Source organism: Colletotrichum spaethianum (genome assembly GCF_022836535.1).
Source record: "Colletotrichum spaethianum MAFF 239500 DNA, contig19, whole genome shotgun sequence".
In the NCBI taxonomy this organism is placed as follows: domain Eukaryota; kingdom Fungi; phylum Ascomycota; class Sordariomycetes; order Glomerellales; family Glomerellaceae; genus Colletotrichum; species Colletotrichum spaethianum.
In genome coordinates this window covers 45,052-67,595 of record NW_026054789.1, presented here as the reverse complement: position 1 = coordinate 67,595, position 22,544 = coordinate 45,052, and the positions used below count along the sequence as shown (strand labels likewise).

General features: G+C 53.5%; 5 protein-coding genes across 5 annotated transcripts; 3 read left to right on the top strand and 2 right to left on the bottom strand.

Annotated features, from left to right (window-relative positions):
• Positions 1–2,213: 2,213 nt before the first annotated feature.
• Positions 2,214–4,425, top strand: ColSpa_07433 (transmembrane E3 ubiquitin-protein ligase 1; the record flags this gene model as incomplete). Its single annotated transcript, XM_049273645.1, has 2 exons — positions 2,214–2,295; positions 2,366–4,425. The coding sequence occupies 2 exons, from the start codon at positions 2,214–2,216 to the stop codon at positions 4,423–4,425; spliced, it is 2,142 nt and encodes a 713-aa protein (XP_049129602.1).
• Positions 4,426–6,566: 2,141 nt separating this feature from the next.
• Positions 6,567–11,540, top strand: ColSpa_07432 (ATP-binding cassette transporter abc4; the record flags this gene model as incomplete). The annotated part of the gene is made up of 5 exons (XM_049273644.1): positions 6,567–6,652; positions 6,941–9,537; positions 9,589–10,484; positions 10,537–10,794; positions 10,851–11,540. The coding sequence occupies 5 exons, from the start codon at positions 6,567–6,569 to the stop codon at positions 11,538–11,540; spliced, it is 4,527 nt and encodes a 1,508-aa protein (XP_049129601.1).
• A 675-nt stretch (positions 11,541–12,215) lies between these two features.
• Positions 12,216–13,140, bottom strand: ColSpa_07431 (ATPase family AAA domain-containing protein 3; the record flags this gene model as incomplete). Its single annotated transcript, XM_049273643.1, has 3 exons — positions 12,216–12,706; positions 12,767–12,979; positions 13,023–13,140. 3 exons carry the CDS (start codon positions 13,138–13,140, stop codon positions 12,216–12,218), a joined length of 822 nt encoding a protein of 273 aa, XP_049129600.1.
• Positions 13,141–19,232: 6,092 nt separating this feature from the next.
• ColSpa_07430 (uncharacterized protein) lies at positions 19,233–19,711 on the top strand (the record flags this gene model as incomplete). Its single annotated transcript, XM_049273642.1, has 2 exons — positions 19,233–19,332; positions 19,383–19,711. The coding sequence occupies 2 exons, from the start codon at positions 19,233–19,235 to the stop codon at positions 19,709–19,711; spliced, it is 429 nt and encodes a 142-aa protein (XP_049129599.1).
• An 808-nt stretch (positions 19,712–20,519) lies between these two features.
• ColSpa_07429 (uncharacterized protein) lies at positions 20,520–21,308 on the bottom strand (the record flags this gene model as incomplete). The annotated part of the gene is made up of 1 exon (XM_049273641.1): positions 20,520–21,308. One exon carries the CDS (start codon positions 21,306–21,308, stop codon positions 20,520–20,522), a length of 789 nt encoding a protein of 262 aa, XP_049129598.1.
• Between the last annotated feature and the right edge of the window lie 1,236 nt (positions 21,309–22,544).

Below are 22,544 nucleotides of genomic sequence, written 5' to 3'. Positions count from 1 at the left end.
AAGCTGTAATTAGGCTGCATCGTACTGGAATTTGCGTACTGGAATTTGCGTACTGGAGTTTGGGCTAACAAAAGGGATAATTTGTTGAAAAGGAGTTACCGTTTTTTCTTCTCTTTTCTGGAAGGCCGTCAATAGCTTATCTGTATTGAAGATACCCAAAGAGCAAAGGCAAATTGGATACACAGAAGCAATAATAACAGCGAACATTGGACACATTGAAGGTCTCAAGCGTCAGTGACATGCGGTGATGCTTTTTGCCTGTAAGCAAGCAACTGCTTGTTGATTAGCAGTCGAGGACTCAAGCCGCCATCAGTTCCGACTCAAGCCGGCGACGGCCCGTTTCCTGCGCCATCAGATATCGTCTTCCGGTTTGGAAGAAAATGCCGAGCTGACCCTCCGACCGGGGACGATAGGCAAAGATGATGCCGCAATGGGCCGGATCAATCTGCCGGAGCGGAGTGGAGAACCCGGGGGTCCGACAGGGCAAAGTGGAGGAGCCCAGAAAGTTCTGGGCCAACGGGTGGCATCACGGTGATTTCCTCTCAAATGCGGTGGAGTCGCTTTTCCCGATTTTCCGTGCCTTGTCCCGACTCCCCCGGCCCCCAGACGCGAAAGAAGTGCTTGGACTGGAAGGTGACTGGGCAGATGGGCGGGGAGTGTTTATTTTTTGCGGGGGACTTAGGGGCGAGCAGCTGCATTGCCAGTGCAGGCATTCCAAGGCACGTATGACCCTCTCGTAACATTGAAGATGGAGAAGTGACTGGCGTGGGTGTGTTGGATGACGATGCCTCGGTCATCCCTCTCGCTCAAGGTTGTCCGACGGGATGTTCGACAAGAGGGAGGATGAGGTCTGCTGCGGTATTTCTATTGATAGCAGTGGCTTCAGCCGCGTAACGTGGACTGGTCGGCAAGCGTCGATCGTGTCCACTCAAACAGCAGCTTGTCCCACCTCCTTTGTGTTGAGTCAGTGACATACAGCACTACAGCTGAGTAGAGGCTGAGAAGGGCGCCGAATCTGAGGTAAGCCGTGCAAGCTCTTTGAAAGCGACGAAACAACGAGTCGACTCCTGGTGGCTTTCGAGAGATGACGCTGCCCGTTGGATGGAAAAGGCACGTGATGGCGCCAACCCCCTTTCATCTTGGCTGCATTTCAAACCCCCGAACCCCCCGTGTCGGTTGGATTTAGCTTCCCAACAGGACGCCTTGATTGGTGCCATTGGGTAGCGGGCAGCGGCAGATATAGGGGCTGGAGGACATAGTCGGCGTCTGCAGTTTACACCTGTCTTACAATCCTTCCCGGACCTAAGTGTACTTGCTACAGTGCTGCAGTAGCGATCGCGATAAGCCTCCGCCGAGTGTCTTGGGAGAAGCACGGCGAGATAAGGGGGGCCCCTTGGTTGTATGGGATGCCGAATCGAAGAGGGCGGAATGGACACTCGACGGCTGCGATCGAATACGACGTCTCTGGGGTCACTGAAAGCAATGTAATGATGAATTATTCCGTGGCCTCTCGGGTGGTTAATAAATTGTTACATTGAACCGTGCGCCCTGCCCCATGTCATCCCCATTCCCATTCCCGCCCATGCCGTCCCGTCTCCGTCCAGGTCTCGCTCAACTGCCTCTTCTTCCTCATCCCCCCCTCCCCCCGTCTCGTCTAGAGTTTGTGTGACTTCTTCCACTCCTCTCCCCCCGTTTGCGTGTGTCTTTTGTCTCCTGCCATTCCTCCCACATGCACTCTACGCGCAGACAGCAGCCTCGCACCAAGGTTGATCCCGTTTCCAAGAGCATTACGGTGGCCGAGTTGTGTCATTCCCAACGAGACTGCCTTCTGGACTCGGAACTTGACACTTTTTGACTTCTTTGGGTACTTGGTACCGATTCCACTCGTTTCTCCCGCCTAACCCTTTCGACTGCCCTGAACTCTCTCCCACGTCTAGTCCTCGGTGCTCCCCTCCCTCAATTGCGACGTCGTGGCGCATAGAGACACCGTGCAGCCACGGGCACTCGACTGAAGGCGACCGACCGACCGACCGTCTCACCTTTATTTCGATTGCGATCTATTGTACTCAACCGCTTCAATTCCTTGCCACCACCCATTGGACAAATAGAAACCGAACCGTCCGCCTTCCTTGCAGACAGTGGTCTTCCCTACGGAGAGCTGTCACCACGATACATGCGAACGTAATCGAGGACTCACGACTCGACATATCACGATGCGACAGGTGCTCAAGGCAGGCTTGGGATGCCTCGTCTCCCTGCTGCTCGCTGCACCAGCTGACGCCTTTTACATTCCAGGTTCGGCGCCCCCAAGGAGTCGCGGAACATGATGCTCCCAAGCAACGGTGCTGACAATCGCGGACAACAGGCTGGTCGATTAAGAGCTACAAGGACGGCGAGCAGATCCCCCTACTGGTGAACAAGGTCTACTCCGACAACACCCAGCTGCAGTATGCCTACTACGACCTCCCCTTCGTGTGCCCGCCGACGGGCCAGCGGAAACCCGGCACAGGCCTGCTCAGCGGACAGAGCATCCCGCTGAACCTCGGCGAGGTCCTCCGCGGCGACAGGATCAAGACGTCCGACATCGACTTGGTTGTTGGCCAAGACAAGCCGTGCAACTTGTTGTGCAACCGCGAGGTTAGCAGGAAGGAGATGCGCAGAGCCAAAGACATGGTACAGGACGGTTACGTCACCGAGTGGATCGTCGACAACCTCCCCGGTGCGACGAGCTTCGTCACCGTCGACAAGAGCCGCAAGTACTACGCTGCCGGCTTCAAGGTGGGTTTCACCGACTACTCGGCGAAAAGCGGCAAGCCGCGTTACTTTATCAACAACCACCACACCATTGTTATCCGTTGGCGCAAAGCGCCTGGAAAGGCCGGCGAACGAGGCGGAAAGGTCGTTGTGGGGTTCGAGGTCTACCCCAAGAGCATCGGCCCCAACAATAAGCGCGACGAGAACGGCTGCCCCGCCGACCTGCAGAACATTGACCAGAACTTCGAACTGTACCTTGCCCCGAACAAGTCGTCCGATACGTCGAAGCAGAACCTCGATTCCTCCTACCACCCCGAAGACGAAGAAGACCTAGACGACGATGCCAAGCTTACTATCCCCTACACTTACTCGGTGTACTTCCGGGAGGACAACAACATTGAGTGGTCGCGACGCTGGGATCTGTACTTTGTGAACCAGGAGGAGGGCCAGAAGATTCACTGGCTGGCTATTGTCAACTCGCTCATCATCTGTGGCCTTCTCACGGGCATTGTCTTGATGATCTTGGCTAGGACGATCCGCTCAGACATCAAGGGCTACAAGGAGGTTGCCCTCGAGGACGGCAAGCCGAAGCTGAAGCGCAAGAAGACCGGCAATAGATCTCCCAAGCTGTCGGAAAAGACTGGAGGACTCCTCGACCAAGGGACCGACGTCGACAACGACGCGGATGTGTCTTCGGACGACGAGGCTCTGGAGGATGTCACGGGCTGGAAGCTTCTGCACGCCGATGTCTTTAGGACGCCCCAGTACGGATACCTCTTGGCGCCTCTGGTCGGATCGGGAATGCAGCTGCTTTTCATGGCTGTGGGGCTCGTTTTGCTGAGCGCGTTGGGCATTCTGAACCCCAGCTTCCGCGGTGGATTCATCAGCGTGGGTGTCGGTCTCTTTGTCTTCGCCGGCCTCTTCTCCGGGTACTTCTCGGCGCGGGTCTACAAGACTTTTGACGGACAGGACTTTAGAAAGAATGCGCTTGTCACCGCCGTTCTGTTCCCAGGTCTCCTCTTCGGCGTCGTCTTCATCCTCAACCTTTTCGTGTGGGCGCAGGCTTCCAGCACAGCCATTCCGTTCGGAACCGTTGTGGCCATTGTCTTCCTCTGGCTCTGCATCCAGGTCCCTCTGGTGTATGCCGGCTCCTGGTTCGGATTCGTCCGCGGTGGAAGCTGGGAGCACCCGACCAAGACGAGCGGCATCCCCCGACAGATCCCGCAGCAGGCATGGTATATTAAATCGTGGCAGTCGGTCCTCCTCGCCGGACTCATTCCCTTTGCAGTCATCTTCATAGAGCTGCTGTTCGTCTTCCAGTCGGTCTGGCAGGACAAGAGCGGCTACTACTACGTCTTTGGGTTCCTCGCAGTTGTATCGGTGATTCTCATTCTAACGATCGCCGAGGTGACGGTGGTGACGATCTACATCCAGCTCTGCTCGGAGAACTATAACTGGTGGTGGCAGTCGTTCATGGTCGGCGGCGGCAGCGCCATCTGGGTGTTTTTGTACTGCGTGTGGTACTACTTCTTCAAGCTGCACATCACTGGATTCATCAGCAGCATGCTCTTCTTCAGTTACAGCTTCATGGCGTGCTGCGTATACGGTCTCCTGACGGGCACCATCGGATTCCTGAGCGCGTACGCATTTGTGAGGAGGATCTACGGGTGAGCTCTTCAACCTCTCTTCAACCTTGGAATGTCGAGGGCAAAGCTAACGCGATGACAGTGCTATCAAGGCGGACTAAGCCGCGGCGTCAGCCATGTTGGACATTGACGTGCCCTAATGTTGGACTCGGCACGCAGGAACGATAAGAGGCGCTTTTTAATGCATTGCCCGGGGCGTCAGACGTTTGGGAAAGTCCAGCGGGTGGACTGGCGTTTACTGGAAGTGAAAGTGCTCCAAGTCCCCGGTTCGGGGCGGATTGACAGACTATTGAACAACGTACATATGATGAATTGGGATCCCAACCGGCAGGGTGTGTCAGGAATTTGAGTAGCTGCGAGTATATAATCAACATGGTAGTTTCGCATGTCTAGATGACGTTTCGTTGGTCAGCCAATACGCGCGACGATTGTGTGCCAAACACGAGTGAGCAGCGCGGCAAGCAGTGCCGAATCGTCAATGACGATCGGTTCGAGGTGACGAGTGGCATCCAATCAAACAAGACCAAGCAGGACCTGCCTGTTTTGGGGGAACAGACCCTTGGCGCCGATACCTAGGTACCTAACTTGCTGGTGTGTGGGGCTGAAAGCGGCCGCCGGGTACGGTCCGACACCGAGCCAACCTTGAAGATATCCAGTCAACTATGGTTCGCAACAGTGGAGGGCAGTTTAACGTGGAAAGTTTCTGAATAATGCAACACGTAATCACTGTCTGGCAGAATCGAAACGCAGACTTGGGACCAAAGAGCGACAGACGAGCAGAGATGGGCTTCGTTTGATAAGCGGTGATTGTCGGAGCTCGGGCTATGTGTTTGTGGTTTCCTGTTTCACACCGCATATTGGAGGAACCATGATGCTTGAATGCCGGGGGGGCAGCAGAGAGCATAGGACAGGGAGAGATGGGCAGAGGTTGGTTTGCAGTCTGCTTTGCTTTGCTTCCCGCATAGTCAAGCTTTCGCCGGATCCAATGGGAAATGATCCCCCTCGGTGACAAGCCACCGCGGGAGCTAGGAAGCGGTGGCATGGCATGCTACAAGGGGAACCGACGGCTCACCGTTTGAGGCACTCCGGGGTTGTTGGGGATTTTTTTTTCGGTTCCCCTTGGGGGGTACGATACCGGAGGGGAATCGGGTGAATGAATCTTGAACAACGAACGTTCCCAGCGCGATACCGCGTACCTCACCCAGTCAGAGAATGGATGGCTGGGCACTTCCCTGGAAGCGCTCACCGACCGAAACGTAGCGTCGATTCGTTGGCATCTTGCGTGTCGCTCTTCAACAACGCGACAACACACCGGTGCCGCTTCCGAAGTGTCTTGTTTTACACCACGTAACCCCCACCAACGGTCCCGAGCCGGCAAAGATGCCTGCGCGCGGATGTGGACGCCTCAATCTGGCTGTCACCACCGTCACAGCCGCTAGGTCGTTCTTTTCTCCCATTTTCTCTGAGTCTTATTCGTTTCTCTTCCTTCGACGCAGCTGCTGGCAATTGCAACATATGGATGCCGATTTTGCACCATTCGCCCGTTCCTCCATCCCTGGGCCATTCTGCCCAAGGCTGTCCACTCACCTCTCGGCAACGCGAGGAATCGGCCCCTCCCCGAGCGACCGCGGGCGAAGGTCGTGAGTAGCGATGGGGGACGAATGCATCCGCCGGTGCCTGCCTAGCCGGGGTAGCCTAGCTTGTCTGTTCTCCCATTTGCGCAGAAACAGTGAAGCGGAATCCACTTCCCTGGCGGTGCTTGACCACCCCCTTTGCTCTCTGATACCCCCCATGCTGCTTCTGCCGTATCTGATCACTTACGAATCCAACGGTCTGGGAGGTCCAATCCACCATCTTCAACATTGGCTCTGGAGGTCGGTTTTTTGTTTTTTTTTTTGCACTTTCTCTCTTGGTCTTTTGGATCTGTCTTGACTTGCTCCTGTTTCCTGCCCGCTGCCCTTAGACCAAGCCGTATACCTCATCGCTTTAAACGTTTTGTCACACGTTGTTCGCTCCCCACCAAATCACTCATGACGTGCTCGTAACAATCTTTAACAAACCCGCCCATTCCCACATCACGAAAGCGCGAGGAGTCCGGGGAGACGCACGACTTGGACATACCACGTCGCCTCGCGGGACCCCGCCAACCTTTGCCGTTCCTCGACGATGATGGATTTCTTTTACGAGCGTGCCTTTGTGCTCGCCGCCACGGCGCGCTCGCATTCTCAGACCCTTCTGGTGAATATCCAGAGGTGAGTGTTTCTGCCTGCATTGCGTATCCTTGTACCGGTGAATATCCTCCAGCCCGAATCGGCGGCGCAAGAGCGTTGCAGCCCCGTCGCAACCGTCGCGCAACTTTCCCGCTGGATAGATGGACTTTTGATGCGTTTGCCCAACCAAGCCTCGTCTTTATATCCTTAACGTGCATGCGCGCAAAGCTCTCTCTCTCGCTCATGAAGCTACTCTCTCACCCTCACTCAACCCACTTTACCCCAGATTGAAGCCCATGGGCCCGAACAGACTGACAAAACCTCAAACAGCCACGGACAACTCTCCTGGGTCGACGACGTCACCCAGTTCGCCGACTCGGACTACCTCCAGGTTTCTGTCCTCGTCTTTTCCGCCCTCTGGACCGCCTCCCGCCTCCTTCGCCGCCGCGCCAAGCCGTCGTCGTCATCACCATCACGGCCCGCCATCCGTGCCGCAGCCATCCGATGGCCCTGGGAGCTTGCCTCCCAGCTTTCTCGCGCCGCAGCCCTGGCCTTTCTCGCCCTCGCCAGCGCCCGCGGCCAGACTCCATGGATCAACGCCTTGGCGGTGGCCTACGCCTTCGTTCTCGGCCTCTTGAGGCTCATCAACGACCTGCAGTGGCGGCACATCGCGCTGCACCAGGTCAACTTTGTCATCTCGGCCGAGCTGCTGATCCTGACCGCGTCATCGGTCTTGCCGTGCATTGAAGCGTCGACCGAGTGCGCCATCGCAACCCCGGTCAGGGGCGGCCTTGCGAGCTTGGCGGCTGCCGTCGTCATCGCCATCACCACGCCGCGGGAATGGGTGCCTCCGTCGCTGACGCACGACGTGCCGGAAGGGTACGAGGCCCGCGGGCCCGCGCCCGAGGAAATTTGCAGCTGGGCAACGTACTATCTCACCTTCGAGTGGCTCACGCCGTTGATGTGGAAGGGCGCGCGCAAGGAGATTGCGCTCGACGACCTGCCCCGCCTGCCGTGGTACGACGAGCCGCTGCTGCTGCTGGACAAGATCAAGAAGGCGAGGGTCAAGGGCGTGACAACGACGTGGACGCTCTTCTACTTCCTGCGCAGCGAGGTGACGCTCATGGCCTGCTACATCTCCACTGCGTACGCCTGCGAGCTTATTGCGCCCTACGGTCTGTACCAGCTGCTGGCTTACCTCGCAGACCCCAAGGGCGCCCTGATTCGCCCCTGGCTCTGGCTGCTGCTCATGTTCTGCGGCCCGCTATCGCGTTCCGTCTTGTTCCAGCAGTATGTCTTCACGTCGACTCGCTTGGTGGTCCGCCTGAGGTCCGCCTTGACTCAAGAGCTGTACCACCGGGCCATGGGTTCCATGGAGCTTGAAGAGGATATATTTGCGCCCAAGGGAGACTCCGAAAAAGACAAGCAGAAGAAGGATGCGAAGCCGGGCCAGTCCACGACCTCGGCCGGCCGCTTGGCCAACCTCATGGCTGCGGACGTACAGGCCATCTTTGGTTCGCGAGATATCGTCATGGTCTCCATGGGTGTGCCCACGGGCACCATCATCGCCTTTGTCGGCCTCTACAAGATGCTCGGATGGCCCGCCCTCGTGGGCACGGCTATTCTATTCCTCGCTGCGCCCATGTCCGTCTTTGTGGCACAGCTGATGGCCAAACAGACCAGGAAGGCAAGAAGAGCGCAGGACTCTCGCATCTCGCTCGTGTCGGAATACCTTGCCTCCATTCGCGCCGTCAAGTACTTTGCGTGGGAGGATGCCATCATCAAGACCATTGAGGAAACGCGTGCCAACGAGCAGCGGGACCTCTGGCGCGTGTCGCTCATCTACGTGACGCTGAACCAGATCACCGCCCTCATGCCCTACATTGCCATGATTTCCATGTTCACCCTCTATGTGGGCGTGCGCGAGCAGCCCCTGACGGCCGCCACGGCCTTCACGACGACCTACCTCGTCAAGACCATCCGCCGCAACGTGACACAGCTCGGCTTCCTGTCGAGGAACATCACGAGCGCCATGATTGCCATTGGCCGTCTGGATCAGTACTTCCAAAGCACAACGCCGCTGGAGCAGTACCCCGAGGGGAGTCTCCATATCCAGGACGCGACGTTCCGGCGGAATAAGGCAGCCTCGTTCCAGCTCAAGAACATGTCGATTGATTTCGTTGACGGCGGACTCAACGTCGTATCTGGCGCCAGTGGTAGCGGTAAGACAACTCTGCTGCTGGCGATACTGGGAGAAACGATCAAGGAGAGCGGCACAATCACCCGGCCCAAGGACGTCGCGTTTGCGTCGCAGACGGCGTGGCTCCAGAACGAGAGCATCAAGGAGAACATCCTTTTCAATAGCCCATTTGAAGCGGTGCGCTACGACAACATCGTCAACGCATGCTGTTTGCCTGTCGACTTGCGGGAGATGGACAACGGTGACCAGACCGTCGTCGGTGAGAACGGTGCCTCCCTCTCGGGAGGCCAGAAGGCGCGCGTGGCCCTGGCTAGAGCGCTGTACTCCAAGGCGCCGCTGCTCCTGCTCGACGACATCTTCTCGGCCCTTGATGCGAAGACTGCCGCGTCGCTCTGGGAGCGGTGTTTCTGCTCCGACTTGTTGAAGGGCCGGACTGTTGTGCTGGTAGCGCAGCAGCCTTGGGTTGCCGCACAAGCCGACGTGGCTGTGACGCTTGAGAACGGCGCAATCAAGGACATTGCACAGAACATTGGCGTAGTCAGGCACCCCGTTGCTGTCGCCAAAGACATTGAGGGCGAGAGCACTGATGTCTCTGACAATTCGGATACAGAAGTCGAGACGCAAACGGATCCTCTCAACAATAAGAGTAAAGTCGCGGATGACAAGGGGACCAAGGACGTGGTGGCTCAAGAGATGAAAGCTAGCGGGAAGAGCGCCCGTTTGATGTGTAAGTGGTCTGTCAACGGTCTCGAGAGGACGAACTAACATTGGCGAACAGTCTTCAAGTACATGACCTACTTTGGCGGACCGTGGTACGCCATATTCTGCATATTCATGATGCTCATTTCGCAGCTCGCCGTCATGGGCGGCTCCCTCTGGCTCTCCGTCTGGGTCGAGGCCTACAGCAAGGACGTCGCCGTCGACATCGCCTTCTACCTGGGCATCTACGCCGCCTTCACCGTCACCGAGTCGGTCCTCTACGCCGTCGTCTTCCTCGTGTTCGAGAACGGCGCCTGGCACGCCGCCCGCAAGCTGCACAACGACTTCATCCGCGCCGTCATGCGCGTCTCGCTTTCGTGGTACAAGAAAACGCCCGTCGGCCGCATCATCAACCGCTTCTCGAGCGACATGTCGTCCCTTGACCTGACCGTCAGCCCGCAGCTTCGCGCGTTCCTCGAGAGCAGCATCTCGTTAGTGATCCGCATCTTTGCGATCAGCTCCATCATGCCCATCTTCATGCTCCCCGCGGCCGTGACCTGCTCTATCGGCATCGTTGTGGGCGAGATATACACGCGCACCGCCGTGACAATCAAGCGCCTGGTGGCGTCGGCGCAGTCGCCCATCTTCTCGCAGTTTGCGGATACGTTGGCCGGGCTGGCCATCATTCGTGCGAGGAGCGGCATGTCGCAGACGTTTGGCGACACGCTGGCGGACAAGATGCGCGTCTGGTCGCGGGCGGCGGAGGCCAACTTCAACTGTAACCGATGGGTGGCCATGCGTGTGGATGTGGTGACTGCCCTGGTCGGCCTCAGTGCAGGTATCATCGCCGTGTCCAAGGCTGGTGTCGTGGGCGCCGGTCTCGTGGGCTTCTCGCTCCAAAACGCCACGGGACTGAGCCAGACCATCCTGCAACTGGTTCGCAGCATGAACGACCTCGAGGTGGAGCTTCAAAGTGTGAGTGGCATGTATTCCGATGCATGAATCCTCAAGTGCTAACGAGAAGCAGTTCGTTCGCATCAAGGAGTACGCTAGCCTCGAGGCCGAGGAGAAGGCGGACGACTCCTATCCCGAGGAGGGCGAGTACACTGACGACCCGTCGCACGTTGTCCCCAAGAAGTGGCCTTCGACGGGCGAGATCGAGTTCCGCAACGTCACGATCCGATACGACGAAGACGGGCCCAACATCCTCACCGATGTCAACCTTAAGTTCAAAGCCGGAGAGAGAGTTGCCATTGTAGGCCGCACCGGTAGCGGCAAGTCTACGGTACGCTTTCTTTCATGTCCCCGTTAGAAGGAACATCGACTGACCCTTCACTGCAGCTCGTTCTTTCCCTCCTGCGCTTCACGCACATCGTCTCAGGCCAGATCCTCTACGACGGCATCGACATCACCAAGATCCCGCGCCGACGCCTCCGCGAGGCGCTGACCATCATCCCGCAGGAGGCCGTGCTCTTCAACGGAACGCTGAAATCGAACCTCGACCCAACGGGCAAGATCGCGGCGCCGGTGCTCGAGAGGGCGCTGGAGTCGTGCCAGGGCATCGCGTCGTTCCAGTACCACTCGGAGGCGGACGCCGACGCCGCGGCGGCAGCCACCGCGGCGCTGGCGCCGGATGCATCCGGCCTGGCGCTCTCGACGACGGTCAACGCCAAGGGCGAGAACTTTTCGCACGGGCAGCGCCAGGTGCTCTCCCTGTGCCGCGCGCTGGTCCGGGGCAGCCGGCTGATGCTGTTGGACGAGGCGACAGCGAGCATGGATTACGAGACGGACAAGGGCATTCAGGCCGTGCTGCGGCGGGAGGTCGACGACGAGCGTACGCTGGTGACGATTGCGCACAGGCTGAGGACGATTGCGGACTACGACACGGTGGTGGTCATGGGCGCCGGGCGGGTCGTCGAGGCCGGCCGGCCGGTGGATCTGTACAAGGCACGGGGTGTGTTTTACGACATGGTGTATCACAGCGGCGAGAGGAGGGACCTAGAGGCGCTCTTCGGAGACGCGAAGGAGTAAGAGACGTGCGGTTGGTAGTAGACGGAGAGGTGGGAGGGAATCTTCCACGGAGAGCTTGGAAACGGGTTCCAAGACGATTGGAGGCGCTGGGGTATGATGACTAGATGCGACGACGCAGAGTTGTATAAATGGGGCACTTTTAGACGAGGGACATGGTAGTTGCGCCTCCTAGCCTAGACATGAGCGTATAATGGATTTCAAAGTTGCACGATCAACCTTGTTTTCAGTCTGTTGTGGTTTTCTTTGTTGCAGTCTTTCAAGTGGTACTCGTACGTGTGTTCGTGGGATTCGATGTCATCATCTGGCCGAGAAACAACTCACATCGATCTTAGGCTTGGTCTGAGACTGGAAGCGGACAAGCTGAGTGCGGGGATGTAGAGCTTCGCATCCATATCACTATGCGTGGATCGATTCGACCTCCTTAGAGTTAAGAGGGTGGCTTGAGTAGGCTCTAAGATCACAAATCATCACAATCGATAGGAAGTTGCTAAATCGGTATTTTCACCGTCGCTGCCCTCCAAAGGTAAGTTTTTGGACTTGTACCCCTAGCGAACGAAGGTTGAGCGACTATCTGCTGAGTCGTGGTAATGCTGGTCTTAGCTACTTTGAGACCCATCCATCCATCCATTCCTCAATCCAATGTTCTGCTACCAGTCTTCAAGCAAGAAAGTTATCCTACATGGCATTATCTTGAGCCATTAGATCCTTCATTGCTGCGAGTCGGTCGCCCTTGATTTGAGCTATCTCCTCAGCCTCGGCCTTTTGCAACTTGTTCATGTACTGGGTGAATGCATTCCCAAGCTTGATAACATTGTTGAAATGGGATGCGTTCGGCTTGAGTCCTTTGTTTTCTGCCAGTGCCAAAGCGCTCCTGACACAGTTGCGGATTTGGCGGCCGTTGAGAGGTTGCGAAGCCCAAGAAGTTACAACCTCGCTCCCTAACGCACGGCACTCATCATGTGACAACAGGGCCGGCGAGCCATCACGACGGTTGCGGCCGAGATCTTTGATGAAGATCTTCCAGACTTCCTTCCGAAGAGCTTCATCAAACTCAGGCATGCCAATTGTGATGTGAATCCTGGACTGGAATGCTTGGTCAAACGCACCGACGCGGTTGCTGGTGAGGAACATGATGCCGTTGAAGTATTCCAGCGTTCGGAGAAAGACTGCGTTACAAATCAGCAGTCGTCAAGCTATCGCGTTTTGACTGCCCAAATAGTGCTTACTTGATACCAATGCATTCCTTTGCAGGTTGTCGTAATCTCGGTCTTGCAGAAATATGTCTGCTTCATCTAGCAGCAGTATGGCATCCCATGCCACAGCATAATCGAAGATCTTTGACAACTTCGACTCGAGTGTCTCAGGATCTGTTCCGAGATCGCCGGCAGTTACCATATAAAGTGGCTTCTTGAATGATTCTGCGACGCACTCTTTGTACGCTGTGTCAGAACCCGTTTTGACCCTGTGGACGACATTACGTACCTGCAGTCAAGGTTTTGCCCACGCCCGGGGGCCCATGAAGCAGAACAACCAAACCATCACCCTTTCCAGCAACAAGGTCCTGGAACCCAGTGCTGTGGTTGAGATAGGACTTGACCATGGCCCAAATGACGTCTTTGTACTCCGTTTTCAAAACCAGTCGCGACCATGCATTCGCTGCAAACTGTACCGGTTGAAGGCTGACGACGTTGTACCGACCTTCCTATCGATCAGTTTTAAAGAAGTGAAATAATGGGTTCGGATACCTACTCCACGATTTGTCACGGAGGCTGAAAGCAACTATGGTGCGGGGGCAAAGCAAGGGCCAGTTCATCTGGCTTTCTGCTTGTCGGAATGCTGTCGTAATCGTGGAACCAGTTGTTCGGCATCATATCCCCTCTTTGGTCATTATTCCCTGATTGCTGTGCTGGATGAAAACCGACAGCTGGTTCTTGGTCCTCAAATCCTCCGACAGCCATGCCGCTCCATTTTTCGAAGTTTTCCGGTTCAACAAATCTGGGTTGTGAAAACCAAGATTGATTCATCGCATCATTGGCCTTTGCATCCACGATCACTCTCTTCCCGGAAAGCCCGTCTTGGCTATGCTCTTGGGAGGTCGTAAATTGTCGAAATCTAGATGTTGTATTCATATCCCAGAAGTTTTGACCTCGAGACAGTGCGTACGCCTTGACATCGTGGAGATCTTCCACAAATCTCTCCGGTACATAACGCAGTTTTGCGATTTCAGTTCCGCCGTGAAACCGGCTAACACAAAGTGTTAGACGCTGTTTCTTGAAGGCGTTCGCCTTCCAGTCGTAATCTATGGTCCAACAGTGCAATTCTAGTTGCAATTGGCTGGAACTCGAAGATTTGTCGTGTTGATGGCCTTCCGTATTGAAAGTTGGATAGTCCACCATGTAACAAACCGTATCTAGCCCTGCAATCCTCTCAAAAATGAGTTGGCCCGGTTCGTAGAGCATCCAGATATCGTCGTATTGAACCAGTGTGCTGGGACTTGCAGAGCTCAACGCCTGAAGCCTTGATCGGGTTTCACAAGCATTTTCTTCGAGAAACCCTAGAATTATCTTTGTTATGCTAACATTGTGTGCCGAAGCTGTGCCGTTGCTCGCGGTGGGAGACCTTGCCTCCGTTGTCGATGCCTCCCTCTCAAGCGCGTCTAGGCGCAGAAAAAGCGACACGAAAGGTTGGGAAAATGTTGTCCCTTGCTTTGACGCTTTCTCATGGAGGGGAAACTGTTTGAGACTTTCTAGAAAATCGCCAAATTCCCACCAATCGACCGTGATTTTGTAACGCTGGACGTTCCCGAATTCGTCCACCTCATGGAGGAAAGTGACTTGTGGCACAAGATCTTTATCCACATGTTGCTCACCTTTGGACGGAATTCCAGCTCGCTCGGTCTTCCTCAATTGTCCGTAACGATCCCGGTAAGACCGTATCGTGATATGATCGATTTCAACACCAAACTAAGACTTATGAGAGCCTTTCTTCAATGACCACGCTACGCCACACTTACTTCATTGGCGCCTCGCGGAGAAGTGGAACGATTCATTCTCTTCCTAATACCACCCCCGGGTACTGGTAAGCCAGCAAATGTACCTATGAAGTTGTCAGCCTCCATGTGTCGGTTGCTCCTGGAAATTCGGGACCGACGGATATTGGGTGAAACTGATCCGCTTGAGGACAGTCCTAGGTCGTTTTCCGAGTCCATGGCGGCGGTAAACTTTGACGTTCATAAAAGGTGAGCGTTCAACACCCTGAGACATGTTTTCAGTGGGGAACGAGCCGCGCAGGCCCTTTATTTATATGGTGAGTACTGGTGCCTTTCTTGACATTCACTAGGTGCGGGATCTATCCGTTCTGGGTAGCTGGTATTTACAGATTTGAAGCTTGCGTCCACCAGTAAGACCCTAAAGACGGCGTTTCAGTGCTCCCTTTGACAACAAAGAGTTCCGCTTGGCCAGTCGGAAGAAACATCCTATTTAGCCCTCGCCTGCATGCATATATTGGATCAGCTTCTTGGCACTGGTCAGACTGCATCTTTCTCTGAAGTCAAAGATACCATCAATTCTCTGTCCGTGTACCTCGGAGTCTTATCGTTCCAGCCAGATACTGTACGCAATTGCTCGAATCCTGTCATTTTCTACTCCCCCACCCCCCGAGAAAGCTCCGCTAGTGTGGACGGAATGCTGCCGTTTCAACATCTTCATAGATGTCACTGGTCAGCCTGATTTACGGCTGTCACACATGCTGCATATGCATGTTGCCATCAGAAAGTAGCACGACAGGTTCTAGGCTCAGGTAGTTGAGTTCGTACAGATTAGGGCTGATAGTATGTTGCCACGTCAGCGATGGTAAGCTGGGCAACCATGCAGACCATGAGGCCATACACCATCCTTGACGGAACTGAGAATGCTATCAGGCTGCGTGATTTTGAACAATCTTCTTCAAGGAGATATAGACTAAGCTGGCCATATTTCCGCTAATTTCTCCTCGATATCTACACGAAGAGATCACACCTCGCAGCGATTATCTTGATCACGCGTTGCGAAGAACCATTGCAAGCAGAAGGATCGATCACGCCATGAGCGACACGCCATTGAATACCGGCGAGCCCCCAGACCGGGATGGCTTGTTGAGGCGAATGATCAGGCTGGGCCATCCATCTCCGGACACACCCCCAAGACCCCGACTTCGCGATGGAATAATAAGTCATCTTCTGGCGAAGACCAAGCCCCAAAAGTTCCAGTCTATGGAGGAAACAGAGCTAATAGAGTCTTTGAAGACCTTTGAACAAGCTGAAGAGAGGAGGCCAGACGCGTTGTCATCTAGCAGCCTCGCCAGTACCACCGACGTGAACCGACCTGCCTGGTCGCTCTCTTTGGCAAAGAATCCGTCTCTTAGAGCTGGATTTGAACAACTGGAGGTTGTAGTAAGGGAATATAATGCTGTGGCCTCTCAACAGAAACGCGACGTTGTTATCAAGCAAGGCTGCGAACTCAAGGACGTCCAGCTTCAGGCGAAAGTCTTGCAAGAGACTGTTTATCCAAATGAGGAGGCCGGAAGCCTCGGTAGCAATATCCAGACTGGTTTACAGCAGTTTTGCAAATCGACTCTTCACTACGCCACAATAATGGACACACTGGCACAACATCATCCCGAATGGGTCAGCCTGGCTTGGGGGACGATGAAGTTGTTGCTGGTGATTCCAATTGAGTATCAGAAGGTTAAAGAAGGTATCGTCACCAACCTTGGACGTATAGGCAGCAGACTTGAGCTCGTGGGCCTTCTTTTGTCTTTCTATCCATTTGAAAGAATGGTTGATGCTGCATCGGCAATTTACGCTTCCATCGCGGATTTCCTGGTACTCTGTGTACGGTATCTGCGTAGTAACTGTTTAGGTACGGGAGCGTCGCACTAACAACGTGATTTTTTGAAGCGTGCTAACTATTCTATCTTACCTACCAACAGTAAAAACCCTCAAAACGATGGTCACGCCTTTCGACACCAGGCTTGGCCCAATTCTCAAGACCATTGACGATAACCACGCCATCTTAAGGCAGGAGGCCGAGATTCAGTCTATGATCTATCAGTTTGAGAGGGATTGCAGTCTGCAGAGGGATCTGGTCGAAATGAAACAAGGTCATGGGCGAATCATTAGCGTACTAGAAGGTAACACAAAAGTGCAAGAATTCGTTCAAGACCTTGTTCAATGCTTACATGACCAACAAAGAAATAATTCGTAGGGATGACATGAACCGCAAACGAAGAAATCAAGCGATTGAGAGTTAGTGTAGAAACCGGAAAACATAAGGAAATGCTCTAACATCCTTGGTTAGCATCCCACAATATCGACCGGACACTCCTCAAACCGCCCAGACTTGAAATATGCGAAGACTTTTTCCAAGACCTCCTTCCACTGAACAGCAATCTCCATCAAGTTCAGCTCGAAATGGATTTGTTGTCAATGTCTCATCTGTCTGAGGGCATTAAAGTCCTTCGCCTCCCGTCATTCTGCGCATGGCTGAGCAGTAAGCACTCCGGCCTTTTGTGGGTAGACGGGTATGAGGTCCCCTGCCGCCCCAGCTGGACGACAGACCTGTCTCTCAAGATTGTGCGCGCAGCTTCGGAGAGCGGATACGATACGCTTTCCCATTTTGGTAGCCTACATCGTGGCAGTGGTGGCGCCGACTCCCCAAAGCCACGCGCTCTCGTGCAGAGCCTCCTATTTCGCATGCTCGAGAGATTCCCAGCGGTAACCTCACATGGTGACCCGGAGCTTTTCAATACCGAGATTTTCGTCGCGGCTAAGACAAACTTGGATCTCTCGTGGAGAATTTTCGTGGAATGTTTACGCCTTCTTCCCTCTTCAATCATTTATATTGTGATCGAGGGTTTCGACCATGTCAATATGGTTGCAGATGGGAAAGCCGATTTCGAGTCTTTGTTGCGTCGTCTCAGCAACCTTTCAGCTGATATTTTGGATGAAAAGGTGATCAAGGTGGTCCTGACGTCTGTTCGACCGGACGCAGGATTTCAAATCTTGTTTCCCAGTCATGATAGACTCGAGGTTCGGCTAGAACACAATCTTCTCATACGCGTACCAGCCGCAGCAACACGAAGTCGTAAAACCCGATTGGAACGACACAAAAGAAAACTACTCACCCTTCAATCTCCATATCCAATCACGAACCAGGCACCAACTATGGCTAGCGACTATGCTCCTTCTGACTCGAGCGGAGATAGCGACGCCAGTGTAAGCGACTCAAGCTCCGATTTCGATATATTTGGGAAAGACAAGGGGCTTGCAGCAAAGGCAGACAGTGCGAGATACTCTTGGTCAAGCCCGACTCTTGGACGTAATCAACCAAATCTTCTACAATTTGATGACACTGAGAGAAAGCCAAAGTCGGTGGCTGAGGAGGTTGCTGATGACTCCGACAGCTCATTCGACATCTTTGAGTTGCAGACAGAGTTGCCTAAAGAAACAACAGCTAGCGGATCCGACTTATCAGATTTTGCACCCTGAGAATTCGAGCAATGACCAGGAAGCAGATATCTTATTATCAAAATGGAAACACCCAAGAATGATGTGTACCCAATTGATAGTTGTTCAGAGGTTCAATAATAATTTCTGTTTCTTGGCTCTGCCTATCCCAGGAGCAGTAGGGGTCCGTTATTAACGCACCGTCTAAAAGAACTTTTCTTCTTGGTTTCTTTCTATACTTTTCCCTAAGAATTTGAGGGAGATTAGGGGACAGCTGTAGCAGTGCCCTTTAGATTATGCCTGTATCACTCTAATACCTGAGAAGATATATACGACCGCTTATGCAATACATCTTAGCGTCAGTGTCAGATGAGAGGCTTGGGGTGCCACGCTTACTATACCCACCTTGTCTATTTCGTTTGACTCGAGGTATACTTAGGCAATGTAAATTCGGCCATAGAGGTGAGCAGCAAAGGAAGGCGACTGTCATTCAAACAGAAGGTTAGATTGCCACTCGAGAACGTTACACCCAGACTCTGAGAATACAGTCTTCAGGGCTAAGATGGAGTCAGGAGCAGAAGTGAACTTCAACTCTCGAAAGCGCACGATTGCGCCCTTGTTAGAAACTCTACAGATTCACAAAGCAATAGAAACGCGTTGTTTTATGGACTATCGATTCGACACAAGCTGCTCACGACGGTCCTGTAGCCGTGTTGCGGAAGGGAAGTCCGCAGAGAGGAATGTGACTACCCTATTTTGGCGCAATGCAACACGACCTTCCATTCTTTACACCTACTAACACACCCTAAACAGAGAACCAAGTTGCTTGGCTACTGTGCCCTCGTCCAAAAATCTCGTATTGACACACTCCTTCATGCGGACTTCCGTACCGTCTCTCCCGCCCCGCCCCTGTCTAGATCGTCAGACTCGACACGGGAAGTAAGCGGCAAGGAACATCTCCAGAAACAAACCACTCGGAACGCTATGTCCATACGATTGTCAGATATATGCCATCAGGGTTGTTATTTTCTCTATGCTACGGAGTAATTATATTTTTTTGATGCTCACCAATTCTGTTAGGAAAATCGTACTTATGAAGAGTCGAGAAAGTTAACAACCGGTTACCTAATTACCCTGCTCCAGCATTTCACCATCACCCATTTCTTACTATAGAACTCTAGATTCCTATCCCCTTACCATTAAACATAATGCAGCTATCAATCCTCATTGGCACCTCATCTGTGGTCACTGCCCTGGCCTCCCTTCCCCCAATCAACCTGGGATACTTCAGCTACCCGCATACAACGAGTTCGTCGCATGGTCTCCCTTCACCCCTACCGCCACCCAAGAGGTCACAGAGGTTTGCGACGCACAAGGCGGGTTCAAGGGCTCCGCGACGTGGAGCTCTATCCGGACGGACAGCACCTATGTCTGTGAGCCTATCTGCCGCAACCCCTTCAACGTTACCGATGTTGTGACCAACACTACCTACTACGACCTTGAGCTGGCGTGCGTGGACGACAACATTGATCTTGCCGCCCGCCCAGAGGTTACCGCTATGTTTGATAGGGTTACCAATAAGGAGATTGAGACCTGCGTCCCCGTGCTGAAGGATGGCGCATCTTGGTACGAAACCTGCGGAGATTCCCGCTCGGGGCTCGAGTACTCCTTTGCATGCTCTGCATAAGCAATTATAAATATATCTCGAGAACATGTTGACAGGACACAAGACACAGGACACAAGACACAGGACACATAAGGCTGCCTACATACATGGTAGTAGAGTAAGATGTGTTGAAGAATGAAAACGTCCCTCAGCGCTCCCATCTCAGTTCCGAGGGGACGAGCAAGGGCCTTAGAATAGGGTTAGGGTAGACAGTCCAATATTATCCCCTGCGGCGATCTTATAGCCAAACTTGCCAGCGCCGTGGGACAGACCAGGGTCTCATAAGCACTAAAGAACAGATCATGAAATCATACAAATAAGGAAATCACTCATTACAAGGTCCAATTGAGGGAGCTCTCTGGATGTTGCAAGACCCTGATGAGGAACTTGACGTGCGGATAGCTAACCACCAAGTCAACAATTGGCTGGCACGACCTACTTAGTCGCTTGAGGAATAGCATCGAGAGGAAAACTGCAAAATAGGAAGCTTTTAAGGAAGAACAGAATAGGGGATAAGAAAGAAACGTTGCTAAAGTTAGGTACTTGACAAGAAACGTACGAAGAGAACAAAAAACTGAAAACTGAAACATGGTTGTAATAACAGATTGAAGTAGTCTCTGGGCAGTGTTTCGATCACTGCATAACCGACAATTCCAACTTCGCTTGCCCTGCTTTCCATCCTCATCTTGAGTGAATCGATCTCACCCTAGCTTAACCCTAGTCTCACCCTTAAAACAACGTACTAGAATGAGCCCCAAGAGAACTCTAATAAATATTTATTCCATGTGATTTGCTATTATTGATTACAAAAGGCCGGCGGAAGACAGCATCAAAGCGTATGCTTTTCCCCACCACTCACAAGGCTGAACGAAACACTCCTATTCTTCCATTTTGATGCTTCAGTGTCCCAAAGCTGCCTTTGAAGCATGACACTGTTTTCGTGGAAGACTATGCTGTCGACAATCGGACTCTGGTCGTTGTTGATGACACCGGCGGACGCATTTTTATCAATCCACTCCATCATGACCAGGAATGCATGGGTGTCCAAAAGACCGTCACGTCGCGGATACTCCCTAAAGAGCTGGACAATCTCACTTCGCACTTCGGGAGAGGTGCACACGCGATAGCAGCAAGCCAGAGGCCAGGTCGGGCTATCTTCCAAAGTGAAAACCTCGCTACCTGGAGCAGCTTGTTGCTGAGCTGCCTGGGCCGCGAGGAGCTGCCTACTGAGAGCAACCATGTCGCGGAAAGTCGGTGTAAGCCTTTCTGCCTCTTTTTTGTCGGTCCAGCCCGCGCTGCACACGCCAGTCCAAAGGAACAAGTAGTGGATCCTTAAGCTGAGTGACTTGAGGTAATCTGCTACGTTCGTCTGCTTTGTGGACTCTGCCTTGATGGCGAGCGGGAGAAACGCAACGTCCCACGCGTCCAGGTAGCGAACAAACTTCCGGATGTGTCTCGAAGACTCTGGCGAGCCGTAATCTTTTGCGGGCTGAGCCACCTTTTGTGAAGCTCCCTTGACTTGAAAGTTGGTGTACAAGGGCGCGTGATGCTCGACGTGATGCCGGACAATGTCCCACCAACGACGAGCCGTCTCTAGTGTTTGAAATACGATGGGCATTTCTTGGACAGCATATCGCGCTTTTCGCCCACGACAGCACCACGGTACTCTCTCATGTGTCTCTTCCAAATGGACACCGTTCAGGGCCCAGTTTTGTAGATCGAAATGCCGGAAACTGCTTATAACCTCCTCCAACAACGGGTCGGGTTCGTCGACTTCAGTGCACTGCTCCAGAATCCGGAAAGCATGGTTGATGTGGTTCAACCCAGCCGCTCTATTGCCCCGGAGACTCTCAAATATGACAAACAAGAGACACACCAGCAAGACCCTTCCGGGAGAAACTGGCAATGAGTGTAAGAGACTCAGTGCCTTACCGTAGTGCGATAGAGCGGCCAAGTTAAACCTCCCTTTTCCAAGGATGCGTTGCTCTCGCGTGTCACTGCTGAGGGCCGCAGCGCCGATTGCGAGGGCCGCGTGCTTAATTGCGGGGTCATTCCAGGAGAGTTGCGGAAAGACTTGGGTAAGCAAGTCGGAGCGGAACAGAACGGTGCTTTTTACAAACACCAGCCAGTAGTCGAAGTGATCTTTCTCGAGCTGGTTGGAGAAAACGAGAGATGCGTAGTTTGGCTCTATCAGCAGGCCGTCTTTGATCTCGTTTCTCGCCAGCTTTGGGCGGATGGGCCGGTTGTTGTGGGCTGATGAGGGAATTTGCGTCTTATTAACAGTGTATCCTTCACAATAGCCCAGGTATTTTAGGCACGCCGCACAAGCTGGTCTCCCTTCGTCGCACTTTTTATGGCGGCGTCTGGAAACAAGAGGTTTTAGTACATATTGCTAATGCTACGACGGCTTTTAAATAATCCCAGCTTACCTGCAGGTGATACATCCAGTACGGACCTTGGGATTGCTGGCTCTTGTGAATTTCGGCCTTTGATTGACGACCAACCCCGTCACCTTGAATGAATTGCGACTGGTCATTTCTTCAACTTTCTTAGTTCGAATGTTGTTTTTTCTCCTTCTGTTTTCCCCCCTTTATATGAGGAGTCGTGTATCATGATTTGCTGGCCCAATTCGTGTGGGCGCTGCATCTTTTCGTTGTTAAGCCAGCCTGACTTTCATGGTGAGATGTTCAAAATTTTGTCATGGGTGAATTGAGTGGTGTGAATAGGTAGAGGGCAAAAGTTGTGGTCTGCGACCTTAAAACCAAATTGCCTACTTGTCTGCCTAATTCATACAGATGGTGGCGCGTGCTGGGGTAAGCAGTAGGCAATTTCGGGCCATTGATCCTCGCCTGCT